This window comes from Conger conger, chromosome 18 (assembly GCF_963514075.1).
Source record: "Conger conger chromosome 18, fConCon1.1, whole genome shotgun sequence".
Lineage (NCBI taxonomy): Eukaryota > Metazoa > Chordata > Actinopteri > Anguilliformes > Congridae > Conger > Conger conger.
In genome coordinates this window covers 5,845,001-5,862,936 of record NC_083777.1, presented here as the reverse complement: position 1 = coordinate 5,862,936, position 17,936 = coordinate 5,845,001, and the positions used below count along the sequence as shown (strand labels likewise).

The following is a 17,936-nucleotide window of genomic DNA, read 5'->3' as shown; positions in this document are numbered from 1 at the left end:
CAGTAACCAGGCAGATCCGCGGCAACCCCTATAAGCTGTGCAGATGCAGTATAAACACACACTCTGTATACAAACATGCATTTACACATGCATATGCAGGCATGCTTGTACACACACACACACACACACACACACACGCTGTATACAAACATGCATTTACACATGCATATGCAGGCATGCTTGCACACACACACACACACACATGCTGTACACAAACATGCATTTTCTCATGCATATGAAGGCATGCTTGTACACACACACACACACACACTGACACACAAATGTATACTGCGACCTTTAAATTCTGGAAAAATCTGTAGTACAATTAGGCCCTAAAATAAATAAAAATCTAATTTTACACCAACACAAGTCAGCCTCAGGACCAGGCAATAACACAACTAGAGTCGGTCAACTTGGACCACAGCACAAACAAAGCTGCATTATGCACAGGGAATCAATAACAGAAACAGGAATACAAATACAACTCACATGCTAATTGGTCCTGAAAAGACTGTCTGACAACATAGAAACCAGGGGAAAATAATAATATTTATATATTGGAGTGCAGTACTGTAATGTTAGGCACATACTGCTGAGTGTTAGAAACAGATCCTCAAGGCTAGGCTGTCCAGATGTGACATACTATAACCACAGAAAACATTTTCTCTGAAGAAAAACATATTCCCAATTTTCTCAAACTTGTCGGAGGCTCCAGACAAATTGGCAGGGACCAGTGGCCAGCTCTAAGCCTGAGGGACAGTGGCTATTATAAAAGTAATTACAGTCTCTATTATAAAACCAATCATTCATATTCTGTTATATTGCACCATATTTTCTCTTTATGATTTCATAAATTTATTTTTATATTTTTTCCTTAAATTATTTAATATATCTATATTTTCACAACACCAGAGAGTATTTTTTTCTTCCAGTTGGGCAATTTGTGCAGTGCAAGTATAGAGCTTTGAATGTGAGTTTAATTGAACTGGCAGAGATTGATTGGCTGTGCCTTTAAGCGTGTGCCCTTAAGCGTGCCCCTTTAAGCGTGTGCCCTTAAGCGTGCCCCTTGCAGCGTGCCCCTTTAAGCGTGTGTCTTTAAGCGTGTGCCTTTAAGCGGGGTTTTCTCCAGGAAAAGCCACCTGGAGCAGTTTGCACCCTTTGAATTGTGGAAATGGAGTGCTTCACTGTGTCAGAGTGAAAGGCTTTTTAACTGAGAAACAAAATAGGTTGATTAACAGTTTCACCCCTTGTGTTAGAGAGAGGGAGAGTTGGAGATGGAGAGGGAGGGAGAGAGGGAGAGAGGGAAAGAGAGAGGGAGAGGATGCTGTTTCCTGGAGTGTGGCTTTCATTCCTCCTCTCGACTCTTCTGTCTGGCTGGGGATTCGAGTGGTTGCCGAGAGCAATGAAGCAGCTGCGTGCGCGTGCGTGTGTGTGTGTGTGTGTGTGTGTGTGTGTTTGTGCGTGTGTATGTGTGTGTGTGTATTTACTGTACATGTGTATTTCTGTATTTGCATTCATTTGCCATCAGTGTGGAATTCTGCTTTCTTTAGCTTTCCATCCACGGATACAGTGGTAACCGTGGTAATGTGTGTAACCGTGTGGAGTGGTGACTGAGGTGTCCCACTGGCTCTCTCTCTGTCTCTCAGCCCCCACTGGGGGTTGTTTCCGTCTGGGGGTAACAGCCAACACCCAGGGGAGGAGAGCAGCAGACTGTCTGTCCCATCAGGGAAGGGAAAAAAAGCCCTATCCACAGCATATTCCTCATATCAGGTGTGTCTCAGCGAGGCGTAAGTAACGTGAGAGAAAAACTTCGTAATGAGGGGAAAAGGCAAAGAATGAGATTGATATTGAGCAATACGGCAGTTGGAAAATGAGTTCCCTGCCCACACACACACACACACATGCAAACACACACACACACACATAAGCACACACACACACACACACACACACACACACACCACTCACAAGCACACACACCACACACAAGCACACACACACACACACACAGAAACACACACACACTTCTCTCCACACTGACCGAGCACTTTGCTTTTGCTGAGCTGGGTGACTGATGGGGCTGTAACTCCTGACAGCTTCAGATCTGGACGGCGCTCTCATTACCTCCCACCAAGACCCTTCTGTGCGCTCTGCCCCTTGATCTGCTCACTGAATTTATTTCAGCTTAATCACAGTCTGAGGGGTCTCTGTAAAGACCCAATTACCCCCACCCCCTCCCCATTCGCCTCCTTCAGCATGACATCAGAGTTCTCTATCAACATGGGCCATATACCCCCCCCTCCCCCCCCACCCGACTGAATCTTTATCCCCGCTAATGAAAGAACCATTTGCCCAGGAAATCTCACATTTAAGCTCTCAGAGCTCCCACAGAAAGTCAGTTAGTTCACCAGATAAATCCCCCACGTTTCTACCAACGAGACCAGCTCAGTCCCCCTGTCCCCTGTGAGGCTAACTCTGATGTCTATGGGACTAACTCTGATGTCTATGGGACTAACTCTGATGTCCATGAGGCTAACTCTGATGTCTATGGGACTAACTCTGATGTCCATGAGGCTAACTCTGATGTCTATGAGGCTAACTCTGATGTCCATGAGGCTAACTCTGATGTCTATGGGACTAACTCTGATGTCTATGGGACTAACTCTGATGTCTATGGGACTAATTCTGATGTCCATGAGGCTAACTCTGATGTCTATGGGACTAACTCTGATGTCCATGAGGCTAACTCTGATGTCTATGAGGCTAACTCTGATGTCCATGAGGCTAACTCTGATGTCTATGGGACTAACTCTGATGTCTATGAGGCTAACTCTGATGTCCATGAGGCTAACTCTGATGTCCATGAGGCTAACTCTGATGTCTATGAGGCTAACTCTGACGTCTATGAGGCTAACTCTGATGTCTATGGGACTAACTCTGATGTCCATGAGGCTAACTCTGATGTCCATGAGGCTAACTCTGATGTCTATGGGACTAACTCTGATGTCCAGGAGGCTAACTCTGACGTCTATGAGGCTAACTCCGATGTCTATAGAGGGCTGCAGCCCCACAGCTACCCAATACACAGGATCAGGGCCCTAATCAATGACAGGCCGCTCCATCCCCATATGCTCCCATAAAGCAGACACACACACACACACACACACACACACACACACGTGTCCCTTTAGCAGGGGGCAGTATTGACCGCGACATAAGTGCCTCAAAAACAAACTGAAAATATTGTAACTGAAGAATTCTCATAATAAAAATAACCCAAAATGAAGACTATCAGACATAAAGAAAAAAAGGGGGGAGGGGGGGGTGTCCAGGACTCCTACTGTGGCAAACCTGAATTACTCCCAGTACAGCTACAACACAACAAACTAAAACAGAAACAGAAAGTCTAGGAACACAAATAGAGCCACGTTAGACAAAGCAGCCAGCAATACTTGCATGCCCATAAGAACCATCAAGCGTAGCATGGCACCTGGCTTCTTGAGGGCAGAATATTTATAGGCTCCAGAAGCTCTAATTCCCAGTGAACACAGGTGTGGGTGATTTCCCAATTAGCACAGCTGGGAGCGGATCTTAATCAGCAGAGGCGAAGGGAAAAGATACCGACACACGCACACTGCAGGAGGAAAGGAGAAAAATAATTTATACAACAGAGTGTAACAGACACAGAAATACACACGGGCATGTGTACGGCTGTATGTTTGTGTAAACTGGTTGATTTTTATAATATCAGCGGCGTGTAGCAGCCCAGTCTGCTGGTGGGGTATTAAACTTGGGATTTAAGGCTTTTCACAGACACAAATCCCCCAGTCTGTCGAGGAGAGGAGGATTCAGAGAGAGAGATGGAGGGAAGGCAGCGGTGGAGGACAGGCAGACAAAGAAAGAGGGTGGAGAAGGAACGGGTGGAAAGAGAGAGGAGAAAAAAAGAACACGGGCACTGTATAAGCAGGAATGAAAAATAGAGAAAGAAAGCTATCAGTAATTTTACACACGGTGCTATCAGCCTCCATGTCCGTTCAGACAGGCGGGAAATTAAACGTAAACGTCCTGACCGTCTGGGCTGCACCAGGACCACGGATAATCTCCTCACCCCCTCTAATCACACAGCTGCCCCTGCCCAGACTACACCCCCCCCCCACCATGGTCTGCAACCCATTTTCCTCTCTTTGTTCTTCACTCTGATTCTGATGTAGTTCATCGGTATTTCAGAATATGGTACCAGCATACTGTCATATCGCCACAGCAAACATTAATGCAGACTAGCACCAAGTGTAAGCCACGCCATTATCTGATTGATAGCAGTAACTTTGCGAATAATATGCCGTCAAGAATATTTCCCTGACCTCGATACGCGTTGCTTTTTTCTTTCCTCGTTCGCCTTTTCTTTGTCTGCCCGTTTCTTTGTTTTTTTCTACCCGGGCTGTATCTGTGTAGTGTCTCGGCGTGAAAAATATGTGATGGCAACACTGCGTATGATTAGCTATCTCATCCTCTTCTCTTCTTCCTCCATCCTTTCTTCCTCCTGTCCCTTTCTTCCTCCTCTCTTTCTCTCCCACCTTGCGCTGTCGTGTGTTTATATTTCTCTCGCGTTGACACAGTGCAGTGTATTGCAACATGGCCAAACAAGGTATTTACTACTGTCTGTGATCAACACATTTAGGAACATGAATATTAATAAGAATTGGAGACTGTGCAGCGATCGTGATTTATCTCTCTCACGCTCTCTTTGTATCTCTCTGTTCCTGGGGCATTGTTCTCCCATATTGTGCCCTGCTAGCGATGGATTTCAGGTTTGACAGTGCAGGGGAGGAAATCTTCATTCTTTGCTTTGTGTATTTTTTATGAAGTGCTCGGGGGCAGTTTTGTCTGGTAACAGCATATAACACTGGGACTCATAAAGCAATATATAAAAAAAATAAATCAAGCACCAAGACTCGGCCAATTCATTAGGCCCTTGGGCAGCTAGCTGGCATTCAAAATTCAAAGATGTGTGTGTGTGTATTGTTGTGTGTGTGTGTGTTTGTGCATGTGTGTGTCTGCGTGTGTGTGTATTGTTGTGCGTGTGCGTCTGTGCTTGTCCGTGTGTGTCTGTGCATTTGTGTGTGTGTGTGTGTATGTGTGTGTGTGTGTGTGTGTGTGTTTCTGTGCATGCGTGTGTGTGTGTGTGTGTGTGTGTGTGTGTATGTGTGCATGCGTGTGTGTGTGTGTGTGTGTGTGTGTGTGTGTGCATACCTGCGGGCGAGTGTGTGCAAGGACTGTGACACCCTGCCAAGTCTATTGGACACAAGCATATGGCAAGAGCTACTTACAGTCGCCATGGCAACAATTTGTTTGAAGTGGTGTGTAAAAATGCTTTTGCTTAAGCTCACAGAAGATGCCCAGATCCTTTGCAGTTTTAACTAGAATACAAATAATCTAATTAAACCTTCCCCATCTTTCCATTACCCGACTTGAAAAATGCAATAATAATGTTTCTGACTCAGCTCAGAGTAACCCTGTCTACGCCTTTCTCTCACTCGATAAACACAAAGCCCCTGTTTGGCTGCAATCAGCAAAAGTCATGCCTCTTAAAACCAAACTGATGGATAAGCTATTGTAGTGTGCGTGTGCATGTGTTTGTTTGTGTGTGTGTATGTGTGTGTGTCTGTGTGTGTAAATGTGTGTTAGCAGTAATATGAGTGTACGTGTGTGAGTGTGTGTGTGTGTGTGTGTGTCTGTGTTTAAATGTGTGTTAACGGGAATATGAGTGTACGTGTGTGTGTGTGTGTGTGTGTGTGTGTAAATGTGTCTGTTAGCAGTAATATGAGTGTTCGTGTGTGTGTCTGTGTGTGTGTCTGTGTCTGTAAATGTGTGTGTTAGCAGTAATATGAGTGTAAGTGTGTGTGCCTGTGTGTGTGTGTGTGTGTGTGTGTGTTAGCAGTAATATGAGTGTACATGTGTGTGAGTTTGCCTCTAGGACACATCCAGCCCTTCCACCCAGGGACTAATCTAGCATGATTTTATTTTCTTTCTTTCTTTTTTTATATTTCACACACAAATCTCCCGTTGTCACGATTAGGCCCTGTTAAAATGCACTCTGCTGATTTACAGTGGTCATAATGTCAGGACAGCTGTGGCACTTAGGTGCAGAGTCTCAGGGGAGCTGTAAATAAGGCCTGGTACGGAAGGTAAGCTCACTGTGCAGACCTCCATTTTACCAGCCTTTAAAAATACTCACAGGCAGTCTGGGCCTGCTGGGTTCGGGCTCTTAATTAAAGGGGAGTAAAGGGGGATTGAGGAGACTGCTTCCTTGTTTTCCGCCCTGCCTCCCAGGTGCACCGTGCTGTTCCCCCAGCTCTGCCTCTGTGGGGGTTTGAGGGAGAGGGAGGGCATTATGAAATGTGGGCCCAAGATCAATTAATCATCGACTAGCATCACCCGACCATGAAAATGTATTCGACAAATGTCCTATCCTGGGGATAGAAAGGAAATGAGAGTCATTTGTTCATCAGTGTGTATGGTGCCCGTTTCAGTGCCAATGTGTGCTATATACTGTAGCTTATAGGCAAATCCAATTACATTCTGGCATCACATTTAGGACTTTATCCACCCCTACCCAACACAGTCACCTACTGTATTGTTTTGGGAGGCTATTTCAGAGATTTATGTCTTTTTCCAATCCATTTTGACAACAGTTTCCTTCCTTCTCCGGCTCAGATGGGTTTTCTAGCGCTCAGCACAAACTCGAGACTCTGTTTATCCGTCTGTCGTCCACTGACCGCCCTTCACCCTCTCCCCCGTCGTTTTCCTTCATCCCTCCATCCCTTTCTCTCGCCCGCCTCTCTCCGAATCGACCCGTCGGTCGACGGGAATGCCGATAAGCAGCGTGCTGCCAAGCCGTCCTCCAGGAAAGGACCAATCAGAAGTAGAGGGAGAAGACAGCTGCATAATGACCGTAATCACGCGTAACAAGGTCATTTCCTCTCCGTCTCAGCTGCGCCGACGCCCCGTTCTCTCCCCTCCTGCGGGCCGCAGGAGCGGGGATCGTTCCCCGTTCACCCCGCATCCCTTCTCTCCCCAGGCCCCAGGGCATCACGGTCATAAAGCGGGTTTATCGTCCGGCGGAGCCGATTTGTTGGGTTATGTCTCTTTGTCTTCCCCTCCCGCCCCCCGCCGGGTTGAAGCCGTTTCCGTCGGTCCTTATTGATGGAGAAAATGAGCCACAGTTAGCACCCCCGGAGGGCTTAATCCCGCTAGCGCACAGGGCTACCGCTAACGCAGCGCTCGAACGCGCACATCGCTATCGACTGCCGGGGCCCCTCCCAGAGCCCCCGATCGATTAGCGTGTTCGGCTAATGGCACACGACCGGTTCCTGTTTGGGGTGCGGGGGTCACAGTTTGTGGGTGAGCAGCGAGCAGAGACAGAAGTATTGCATCATCCAGCTTCATTTATTTATTTATTTATCTTAAATGAGGGTACTTGTATAGACATATGAACTTCTCCCAGGGTGGAGTTGAAATGAAAGAGCTCTCGCTCTGCTTGAACTGCTGTCTCTTTCACTTACATTGCGCTTTACAAACCAGTTTCTCCCACTTTCAGTACGTTGTTGTGTATTTACTAATAATAATTCAGTGTGAAAGATCAAATAATACATCAAAGATAATCTTAAAAGCATCTACAGTACAGCACTCCTGTTCATTTTTATTTTATCTTCATCTGTAAAATGTGAGTGTAAATATTTGTGTGAATAACACATTTGCATGTATTGTACATAGGCACATACCATACATACTTTGGCTGTGCATATTTATATTTGTATGTAGAGCTTACATACGTATTACATACATTAATGTACAATCTGCACACAGCTGGGTAGTGTATTTATAGTATGTATGTTTGTATGTGTATGTTTATATGTGTGTGTAGTATGTATGTATGTATGTTTGTATGTGTATGTTCATATGTGTGTACAGTATGTATGTATGTATGTATGTATGTATGTTTTTATGTGTATGTTCATATGTGTGTACAGTATGTATGTATGTATGTATGTATGTATGTATGTTTTTATGTGTATGTTCATATGTGTGTACAGTATGTATGTATATATGTTTGTATGTGTATGTTCATATGTGTGTGCAGTATGTATGTATGTATGTATGTATGTATGTTTTTATGTGTATGTTGATATGTGTGTTGACTTTGTATGTGTGTTTGTATGTATGAGCGATGAGCTCTGCAGGCGTTGTTCTGAGTGAGGGTGTGTGTGTGTGTGTGTGTGAGTGTGTGTGTGTGTTCTGAGTGAGGGTGCGAGGGGGCTTGTGGAGTGGATGCTATGGGTGTGCTCTGCGCTCTCAGAGAGAGGTGCAGCTCTCCCATTCGCTCTCAGAGAGAGGTGCAGCTCTCCCATTCGCTCTCAGAGAGAGGTGCAGCTCTCCCAATCGCTCTCAGAGAGAGGTGCAGCTCTCCCATTCACTCATTAGAATTCGGCGCAGAGAGAAGGAGGGACCGAGAGAGAGACAGAGAGAGAGGGAGAGAGAGAGAGAGAAAGCCTGTCTTCACACTGCTCTGTGGCATCTTGCCTGTGCTCTGCTTTCTCCCACCATAGAAGACAGCCTCTATCCTCCCTGCCTTTCTTCACTGCAAGAGAGAGGGAGGGAGAGGGAGAGAGACGGAAGGAGGGAGCGGGAGAAAGAGAAGGAGGGAGGGAGAGAGAGAGAAGGAGGGAGGGAGAGAGAGAGGGAGGGATAGAGGGACAGAGAAGGAGAGAGAGCGGGACCGTGAGAGACCAGACGATCTCGGCAGCGTGCTCTGGTGTCTGTGTTCAGTGGCGGGGAGAAAGGCGTGGGTGTGTGGGGAGTGTTGGGGACGCGGGCGGCAGGATGGCGGTTAGTGCGTGGCAGGCTCTCTCGCCCCTGCAGTGGGCACGCTGGGGCTGGGACACGCTGCTTGGCGGGGCCGCGGGGGACCCCGCTCTGGGGCTCCTCCAGCGCCTCACCTGGGGGGTGCGGCACGACAACATGCTGAGGGGTCCGGCCAGGCAGAGGTGAGCGGGGCCGGGGGGGGGCGCCTGTTCCTCTCCAATATCTCAATAACTGGAATGTTAATGAGAGAGAGTGTGTGTGTGTGTGTGTGAGTGTGTGTTGTGTGCATCTGTGTGTGTGTGTGTGTATGCGCATGTGTGTGTGTGAGCGTGTGTGTGTATGTGTGTGAGAGTGTGTGTGTGAGTGTGTGTGTGTGAGAGTGTGTGTGTGTGTGTGTGTGTGAGTGTGAGTGTGTGTGTGTGTGTGTGTGAGTGTGAGTGTGTGTGAGAGTGTGTGTGTGAGTGTGAGTGTGTGCGTGAGAGTGAGTGTGTGTGTATATATGCTTGTGTGAGTGTGTGTGTGTGTATGCATGTGTGTGTGAGTGTGAGTGTGTGCGTGTGAGTGTGTGTGTGAGTGTGAGTGTGTGTGAGTGTGTGTGTGAGTGTGTGTGTGTGTGAGAGTGTGTGTGTATCTAAGCGTTAGAGAAGTGTGATGTTGCAGTGTGCTCCTGTGATCATGACGGACACTGACCAGCAGGATGTGATTATCAGAAGATGGATGAGCTCTGGGAATCTGCTCAGAGGATCCGGGTTGCTCTGGACCGTGAGGCTTGATGTGATTCCGATTGGAATGACTGACGTTCCGGGGAAAAGGGGGCTCTTACCACCCAACTCCGGAGCCTGTCTCCACCACAGCCCTGATCTTTCCTTTCTGTTCCCAGGCAACGGCTCTGCCTGTCTCAGAAACAGCGTAGTACGTCTGTGATTCTGTACACCGTACGTGTGAATGCTATTCCTGTGTGGCACAGAAAGCCATGTGGGCTATTTCCTTGTTCCTATGTTTGTATTTTCCTGACTAAATCTGACAATTCAATTCAATTTCATTATCGCTGTGGAGTTTGAGGTGAGAAAAAACTCAATGGGCAGAGATCTCAGGAGGAACCCGGCTATAGAGGGGGAGCCCATCCTCCGCTGGCTGGACCGGTGTGATTGTAAAGACAGACTGGCGACAGATATGTAATAAGGGACGGGTTTGTTCTCAGGGCTATAATGCCCTCCTCTTCACTGTAGCATCAGCATTACCATCTCAGCACATAGAAATTCACCAGAGGCACCGACAGAGGCACGCTGACCTGTGCGTTTATTTATGCGCTAACGCCGCGTCGCAGCCTGATTCACTGGGCTGGAGATCGTGACCGGTGATTTAAATCGCCCATAGGGTTCACCGACAGAGCTGCTGGACGATTAACGCGTTCGAGTGTTTGCACCACTTGCAGAAAAGCGGACAAAGGCCCTTTGTTTGACAGTCCTGCGTATTCATCAGTGTACGTCTCTCCAGATACGGAGATAAACACTCGGATGTTAAAGTAGTCCTTCTGTCTGTACGTCTGTCTGTTGCTGTGTATGTTAGTCTGTCTGCGTGACTCTTTCAGTTCAATTACCACTGCGTTCAGAGAAATACGCTGTAGCTCACGTGCAAATAATATTGTTGATCTATCTTTCTGGAAGAAAGCCTGCCCAGAGATCTTCTTTTGATGTTTGCGGTGCATTTTCTGTTTGAATCAGAGGGTGTTTGTCTCATAGTGGTTCTGTGCTCACGGGGCAGAGCTGAGTCTGCTCTGCGATCCTCACGTCTGTCCGTCTGTCCGTCTGTCTGTCCCAGGAGCTCGGACTCTGACGGAGCGTTTGAGACCCCCGAGTCCACCACCCCGGTGAAGGCCGCGGCCCCCCCGCTGCCCCCCCCGGAGCCCGACACAGAGCCACAGCCGCCCCCGTCTGAAGACGCAGGTCAGTCCCGTCACGTGACCCACGATCCCGAGGTGACCCTGCACCCTCACACCCTCCTGAGTGAACTCCTGACTGACTGAGTCCTTTCAGCCTCTCATACTGAAACTCCCTCACTGTTTTCCCAGAAACCCGCTATCGAATGTTATAACCTTGGATCGCTTCCCCTAAGGCGAGTCCCTGATCCGTATGCTCCAGGTCCGCCCTCTCTACAGGGGTACGCTGTACATTTGGAAACAGCGGACTGCGTTTTACTGCTCGCTGCGAGGAGGAACAGGAGCTAATGACCAAATAAACGTGGTCTCTGTCGCTCCTGAGAGAGCAGTGTCAAACACCCTCTCCCACGCTGTGAGGAACATTTATATTTCCAGTCAATATGTTTTCAGGTTCGATACTTATTTTGGGCTTGCATATTCTGTAGCATATTTGTTTGCGCTCCTCATATTAATGTAGCCCAGGCACTGCAAATCCAAGAATAAATACATTTGAAAAAAGGGAATTCACCCAGAGACCCATCGATAGATTTCACTCCTGAACCTGCCTACTGGAGCACGGCCCTGTCAGAATGTGTCAGAATCTCTCCAGGTTCAGCCCTCGAGGGGGAAAGGTGTGGGAAGAGTCTCCATCGGAAATGAACAAAGTGGTCAGTTACACGTCTTTAAATGAGCTCAACATGAAGTTAAATATTAAAATCATAACGATTTTCTAAATACTAAAAACCTGCCGTGTGGCTTACCGTTCAGAAAACAGATTTAAAACCTGGATTTGCACTTTAGGCATTAGCCTACAAACTTCTGCCAAATTACCTCTGCTGGTTTTTAAATATGATGATTGAATGCAATTTGCTGATATTATTATTTATTAAAATACTAAAATAGCGGTTCTCTATGATGGCTCCCTATTCAGAACAGTGGCAGACACGGCTTTGCTTTCCCCCGCGGAAGGCTCCAGCAACATACATATGAGGCTTTGCCAACTGGATATGTGATCTTCCTGACAGAGAGACAGCCTACTATCATTAATGAGTCGTGCCTGATTGAGTGAGCTGTCCAGACATAAGTCTATCACTCAGATAGGGCGAGAGGAGGAGGGAGAAAGAGCTCAGGGCAGCCCCTGCTGGGGAGAGGTGGTACTGCAGCCAGGCGACTTCCTCCTTTGTGTTCCTGCTCAAACATGCCTATTTTTTTTCTCACCCTTCTCGGCGAAGATCAGGCTTTTTGTTCTTACGGTATGGCATTAAATACTGCAGCTTTTCTTAATTACCATAATTAGATCTCTCCTATAAGCAGCTGTGCCGTCTTCTATCTCTCTCTCACACACACAGACATGCACACACAGGCACACACGCACATTAATGGTAATTGTATTATTTATATTATAATCACCCTGGGATTGAGATGGTTCTTTATATAGCATACTAGGCTGTGGACTCTTTGTTATACATCTGTGAATATTTCATTGGACAGTTTAACAATTTACCCATTTAAAAATCTCCAGTTGATCTAGTGTGACACTAGTTGTCTGACCTCATGAGGGAATTAAATCTCTCTGTCTCATCCTCCCGTTCTCTGGCTCCGTCCTCCCCTTTGTTACCTGCTTCCTCTCTCAAAATCTAATTCAAGGTTTACAAAATTATAGGTGTTGTGTAGCTGTACGAACCCTCCAAATACACCAAAAGGTGAAAGTATCTGAGAGGTGAAGGAAACGCATGTAGTCTGATCAATGCTACTGGAACAGGGTTAATTTATTGTTGTTCTCGTTTATCTGACTCCAAAAGATAAGTCCAACTGCTCCTCTGTTCAACAAAATCAACCGCAAATGTCCGCCAATTGTGTGGCTCTATACGATCTACCTATGTAGACACGGACGTGCCTGTGGCCTGTATAGCCTACAATTATACACTTAGTATTTATCTTGTGACGGCACTGGTGTATAGGCGAGTGACTACGGGGTGCAGGTATCCTAGGTTGTCTATGTCTGTTAGGACTCTAAACTGCTAAGTGTGCAGTGGTGCGAGTCAAGAGGATGCAGGTTCAAATTAATACAATCTATTAAACAATGTGCATTGCAGAAATAGAATGACAATGTGTTACAAGAATTACAAGGTGTAATATGAATGGCTATACGCGAATGGTGCGCAGGAGATCGTATTAGCGAGCAAACCATTCCACGTTCCCCTCTATATACAGAGGGTTTACAGTAAAAACTACAAATCATCAAATAATGAGTCACAAAAGTTAACCTTTGTAGCACAGATGGATGCTGACTCACAGGTAACTTGCATTACCTGTGGTTTATTCCTTCAAGATCTTTATTCAGCAACCAGTGTACTACACCACCAATGACACCAAACTATTTCCCACAACACGAGCTATCTAAAGACACTAAACACTGTATGTGGAAAACCCATGATCTATACAGTACTATTTCACCTCAACAGTTCTGGGAGCATTCCACTGAGGTGGCAGAATTGCGCAGAGGCAGCACAATGATGGGAGCAATAGTCCTGTATTGTCTTTTCATCAAGCCTTGCTCACCCTGTGTCAACATGGTCTACACAGTCTGTTTCATTTTGGGTGTCTGCAGAGAGGCACACTTATGTACAATGCCCTACATAGCCAAAACACATAGAGCACATTCCCTATATGGCCCTTACTGAGACTATTCACGGTTGTTCATCCTTTATTTTTATCTCTCTCTCTCTGTTTTGTTTTGAAGTTTTGTGTTTCTTGGTTGATATTGTTTATATTGGCAAAGCATATATATATAAATAAAGCATAATTTTCACATTGAATTGAATACTTGAACGATTAGCATGAACAATTATAAACAAAGGAACAAGAACCGTACATCAAAAACTCTCTCTCTCCCTCTCTCTCTCCCTCCCACTCTCCCCCCCTCTCTCTCTCTCTCCCTCTCCCTCTCTCCCACTTTCTCTCCCTCCCTCTCTCTCTCCCCCTCTCTCCCTCTCCTTCTCCCTCTCTCCCAATTTCTCTCCCTCTCCCCCTCTCTCTCCATCTCCCTCTCTCTCTCTCCCTCTCTCCCACTTTCTCTCCCTCCCTCCCTCTCTCTCTCTCTCTCACTCTCTCTCTCTCCCCCCCTCTCCCCCTCCCCCCTCTCTCTCCCCCTCTCTCTCTCCCCTCTCCCCCTCTCCCTCTCTCTCTCTCTCCCTCTCTCCCACTTTCTCTCCCTCCCTCCCTCTCTCTCTCCCCCCCCTCTCTCTCCCTCTCTCTCCCTCTCTCTCTCTCTCCCCCTCCCACTCTCTCCCCCTCCCACTCTCTCTCTCTCTCTCTCTCTCCCCCCCCCCTCCCTCCCCTCTCTCCAGGTCCCGTCCCTGAGGCTGGCTGTGTTGCGGAGGTTTGTGTGAGCGAGGCGGTGAGTGAGTCCCCCGCGCCCCGGGCCCTGCACCGCTCCGTCTCCACGGTCTTCGACGAGGACAAGCCCATCGCCAGCAGCGGCGCCTACAACCTCGACGCCATCGCAGCGGCCGCGGCCGCCGCGGAAACCGCCGCCCTCGCCGCCCTCGCCGGGCGCGACCCCACGAGCCCCGAGCCCCGCAGGTCGCCCCTGACCCGCTCCCTCAGCCTGCAGGCCGGGGACCTGGACGCCGGCCCCCCGGAGACCGGCCCCGCGGGACCAGGTGCGGACCTGCCCTCCCGTCAGCGCGCCGAGGCCTTCAGCGTCGAGACAGAGAGCGCCCCGGGGACCCTGAGGAAGACCAAGAAGCCCCGCCCCGGGTCTCTGAAGAAGAAGCCCCCCCTCGCCCGGCAGAACTCCACCCCGCCGGGCACCGGAGGGAGCCCGGGCCCCGCCGCTGAGCTCGGGAGGAAGGAGAGTGAGGACGAGGAGGGAGGCTCCTTTGGGCCCAGCCCTAAGGGCACCCTGAGGAAGAACAAGGCCACTCCTAAACCTGACCCGCAGGAGAGCGTGAGCTCCAGAGAGGAGGCCAAACCACCACCACCACCAGCGTCACCTCCCATCCGGAGGCAGCCGTCTCCCCCGGCCCCCAGCGCCGCCTTCCCCCCTGTCCTCGACGAGGAGTCCCCCATCCTCCCCAAGGGCTCCTACAACTGGGACCCGGAGAACTTCGAGGGGATCGACCCCTTCCGTTCAGGGGGTAGCAGAATATCCAACTCCCCTGTGCTTGGGAGAAAGGGGGTATCTTTCACCCCGGTGAACCCTGCCGCGGAGCTCCCTGTTACCCCGGACGTGCCCCCTCCAGCCCCGCCTCCAGCCCCCGCAGGGAGCGTGGAGGAGCAGCCCCTGAACCGGCGGCTGTCCGTCAGGCTGGAGTTCGACTACTCCGAGGAGAGCGAGTCGCCCCCCCGGGAAGCCGTCCCCCCGCCCAAAAAGCTGGGCAAGAAGCCGGGTGCCAAGATGCCCCTCCGCAAGCCGAAGACGGGGGCCAAGAAGCCCCCGCAGCCCCCCCCGGGGCCGCTGGACAACGGCCAGCCCCCGGACAGCGACGAAATCCCCATCCCCAAGGCCACGTACAACTTTGACCCCAACAAGTGGGAGGACCCCAACTTCAACCCCTTCTGCCCCGGCGGAGGCCTGCCCAACTCCCCCCGCCTCTCCCGCCCCGCCTACGCCTTCGACCCGGACGGTTTCGCCGACTCCGTCGACCCCTTCAAGTCCTCCAAGAAAATGGGGAACTCGCCGCCAAAGTCTTCCTCTGCCTCTTTTGACGTTTCCGCCAACGACAACGACAGCCTGAGCGAGCTGGAGGACCAGAACCAGAACAAACCGGCCAAGAAGAAGAAAGCCCCCATTAAGTCGTAAGTTTGGGATCGTCGCGTTACAACCCCCTCAATGCCAAAAATGGCAGGAAGTGTCCCACGCACACTGTTCTTTTATGCTCTCATCTCTATTTCTCTTCTCTCTCTGCCTCTTCACACATGTTAAAAGCTTCAGTGGAAGCGATTCTCTTTCAGCCACTCTGAGGTTGAGAAATATTCCATATGCTTCAAATCTATTGTGGTTTGTAATGATGACTCTGACTCTGACTCGATGACTTGTTTTTGTGTGTATTTTGTGTATGTGTGTGTCAATGCCTGGTGTGTATTAGTGTCTGTGGTTCTATTGTGTATTTTGCATATGTGTGTGTGTTTGTGTGTGTGTGAGTGAGTGTGAGTGAGTGTGTGTGAGTGTCTGTGAGTGTATGAGTGTGTGTGTGTGTGTATGAGTGTGTGTGTGAGTGTGTGTGTTTATGAGTGTGTGTGTGAGTGTGTGTGCGTGTGTGTGTATGTGTGTATGTGTGTGTGAGTGTGTGTGTGAGTGTGTGTTTGTGTGTATGAGTGTGTGAGTGTGTGTATGAGTGTGTGTGTGAGTGTGTGTATGTGTGTGTGCGTGTGTGTGTGAGTGTGTGTATGTGTGTGTGAGTGTGTGTGTGAGTGTGTGTTTGTGTGTATGAGTGTGTGTGTGAGTGTGTGTATGTGTGTGTGCGTCTGCTTCCTGTCTCTCTGTCACCTCTCTGTCTGTGTGCTCTCCTGTTCTCACAGGATGTTCAGCGATGTGTCCTCTCTGTGTTGTCTGTTGTAAGTACAGCAAAGGTTGACTAGCTATTTTATATTTCAGATTTACTTTCTACTGACCCATGCCTTTATGTTTTTTTCCGTTTGAAACACATGAGCTTAGTGTCTTCTGTTTGGCTGGTTCCTCCCCTCTCACCACAATGCTTTCTGATACCAAGAGCTGTTCCCAGCTGCAGCTAAAATGGCACCCAACTGAAAGTGCCCTGCAGGTTAACTTCCCTTTGTGCTGTTTAGCAGAAACCAGGGGGTTTATGAATGCCTAATGAGGGGTCATTCATCACAGTTGAAGTGGAACACTCCTCTAAATATGTCCCTAGAGGATTTTTTTTGGCATCCTATAGTTAGGAAATGGCTCCAATTCCTTCTGAATATTTTAATATCTTTGTCCAATGCTGCTGTGGATGAGTAAATTAACGGTCGACCAAGGCGAGGATTTAAAGGAATGCAGTCAATGCACCATATTTATTGAATCTTACAATAAGAAAAATGGGACTCCAGCCTTTGTATAATACATTCTTATTTTCATAATTTCTTCGTATTCCTGTATCATTTTATTATTTTAATATGTCCTATTTTGTCGCTAGGCTGTACAGTCAGGGTAGTTTATACAATAGGTTTCAGGGATCAGGACTTGTGACCCAAATGTTGTAGGTTTGATTCCTAGCTGGGACCCTGCTGCTGTGCCCTAGAGTAGAGACCCAGCTGCCCCCCCTGCCCCCCTACACTTTGGGATTGCTTCTCAAATGACCCCTGTGACATTCACACCAGTGTAATGATATCACAGCAAACCCTGAAGCTTGCCCCTCCACCTGCAAACCGAGCTTCACAGAACTGCAGGACGGAGCTAGCACCTCTCAGTGCAAAGGCCTTTTTCGTACAGGCAAAAACTACAAGGTTCAGAGTACCAGGGGCGTATTCTGTCCAAACTAATGTCTACAAATAACCTCAGAATAACAAGTGTGTGCTTGCTTTTTATTAACGGGCAGTCATCATGCTACTGACCTCACCATCATACTAAGCATCCGCCAGGTTTCTGCCCCTGTGTCACTTCCTCCCTCTCACACCTCACACTCAAACCCTGACCTCTCTTTACACCCGATTCTCCCTGCTCGAACCCCTTCCCCTTTCAAACATCCCACCCCTGCAGTGCCCAGGTATGTATCTGTGTCGTGTTGTTGGGCGTTGTCATGGTGTCCAGACCAGGGAGCTATATGCATGGGGACTGGGTGTGAGGGATGTGGAGAGGGGGGAGGTGGGTAACCATGGTTACCCGGAGGCTTGGCCGTGATTGGTTCAGAATCCTCTCTCTAAATGCTCCAGGGGCTCAGAACCTGGCTACTGTTTTCATGACAACGGTTGCCGGGCTCCTGTGTTCCTGAAGGCGGTATAGACAGAGGATACACAGCGTAGTGCAGAGAGGCAGTGCTTTCATACACAGATCCCAGGCCAGTGTCAGCTGCTTCCACACAGGCGTAGGTGTGAGAATGAGGTGAGTTAGCTGATCCTGCATCAGTGCTGGGGGGGGGACTACTGTCTGTGGACTGTGCTGAACAAGACTCAGGTGGAATAACCAGGCGGTGTAGAGAGTAGATTCAAG

At 48.7% G+C, this 17,936-nt stretch overlaps 1 protein-coding gene across 1 annotated transcript in view; it reads left to right on the top strand.

The window, feature by feature from the left end:
* tacc2 (transforming, acidic coiled-coil containing protein 2) overlaps positions 1-17,936 on the top strand; it is a 66,394-nt gene that overhangs the window by 25,142 nt on the left and 23,316 nt on the right. Inside the window, exons 4-5 of the mRNA XM_061228023.1 lie at positions 10,684-10,808; positions 14,131-15,583. Of these exons, the coding sequence (XP_061084007.1) occupies positions 10,684-10,808; positions 14,131-15,583 (1,578 nt within the window). The remainder of the gene's footprint in view (positions 1-10,683; positions 10,809-14,130; positions 15,584-17,936) is intronic.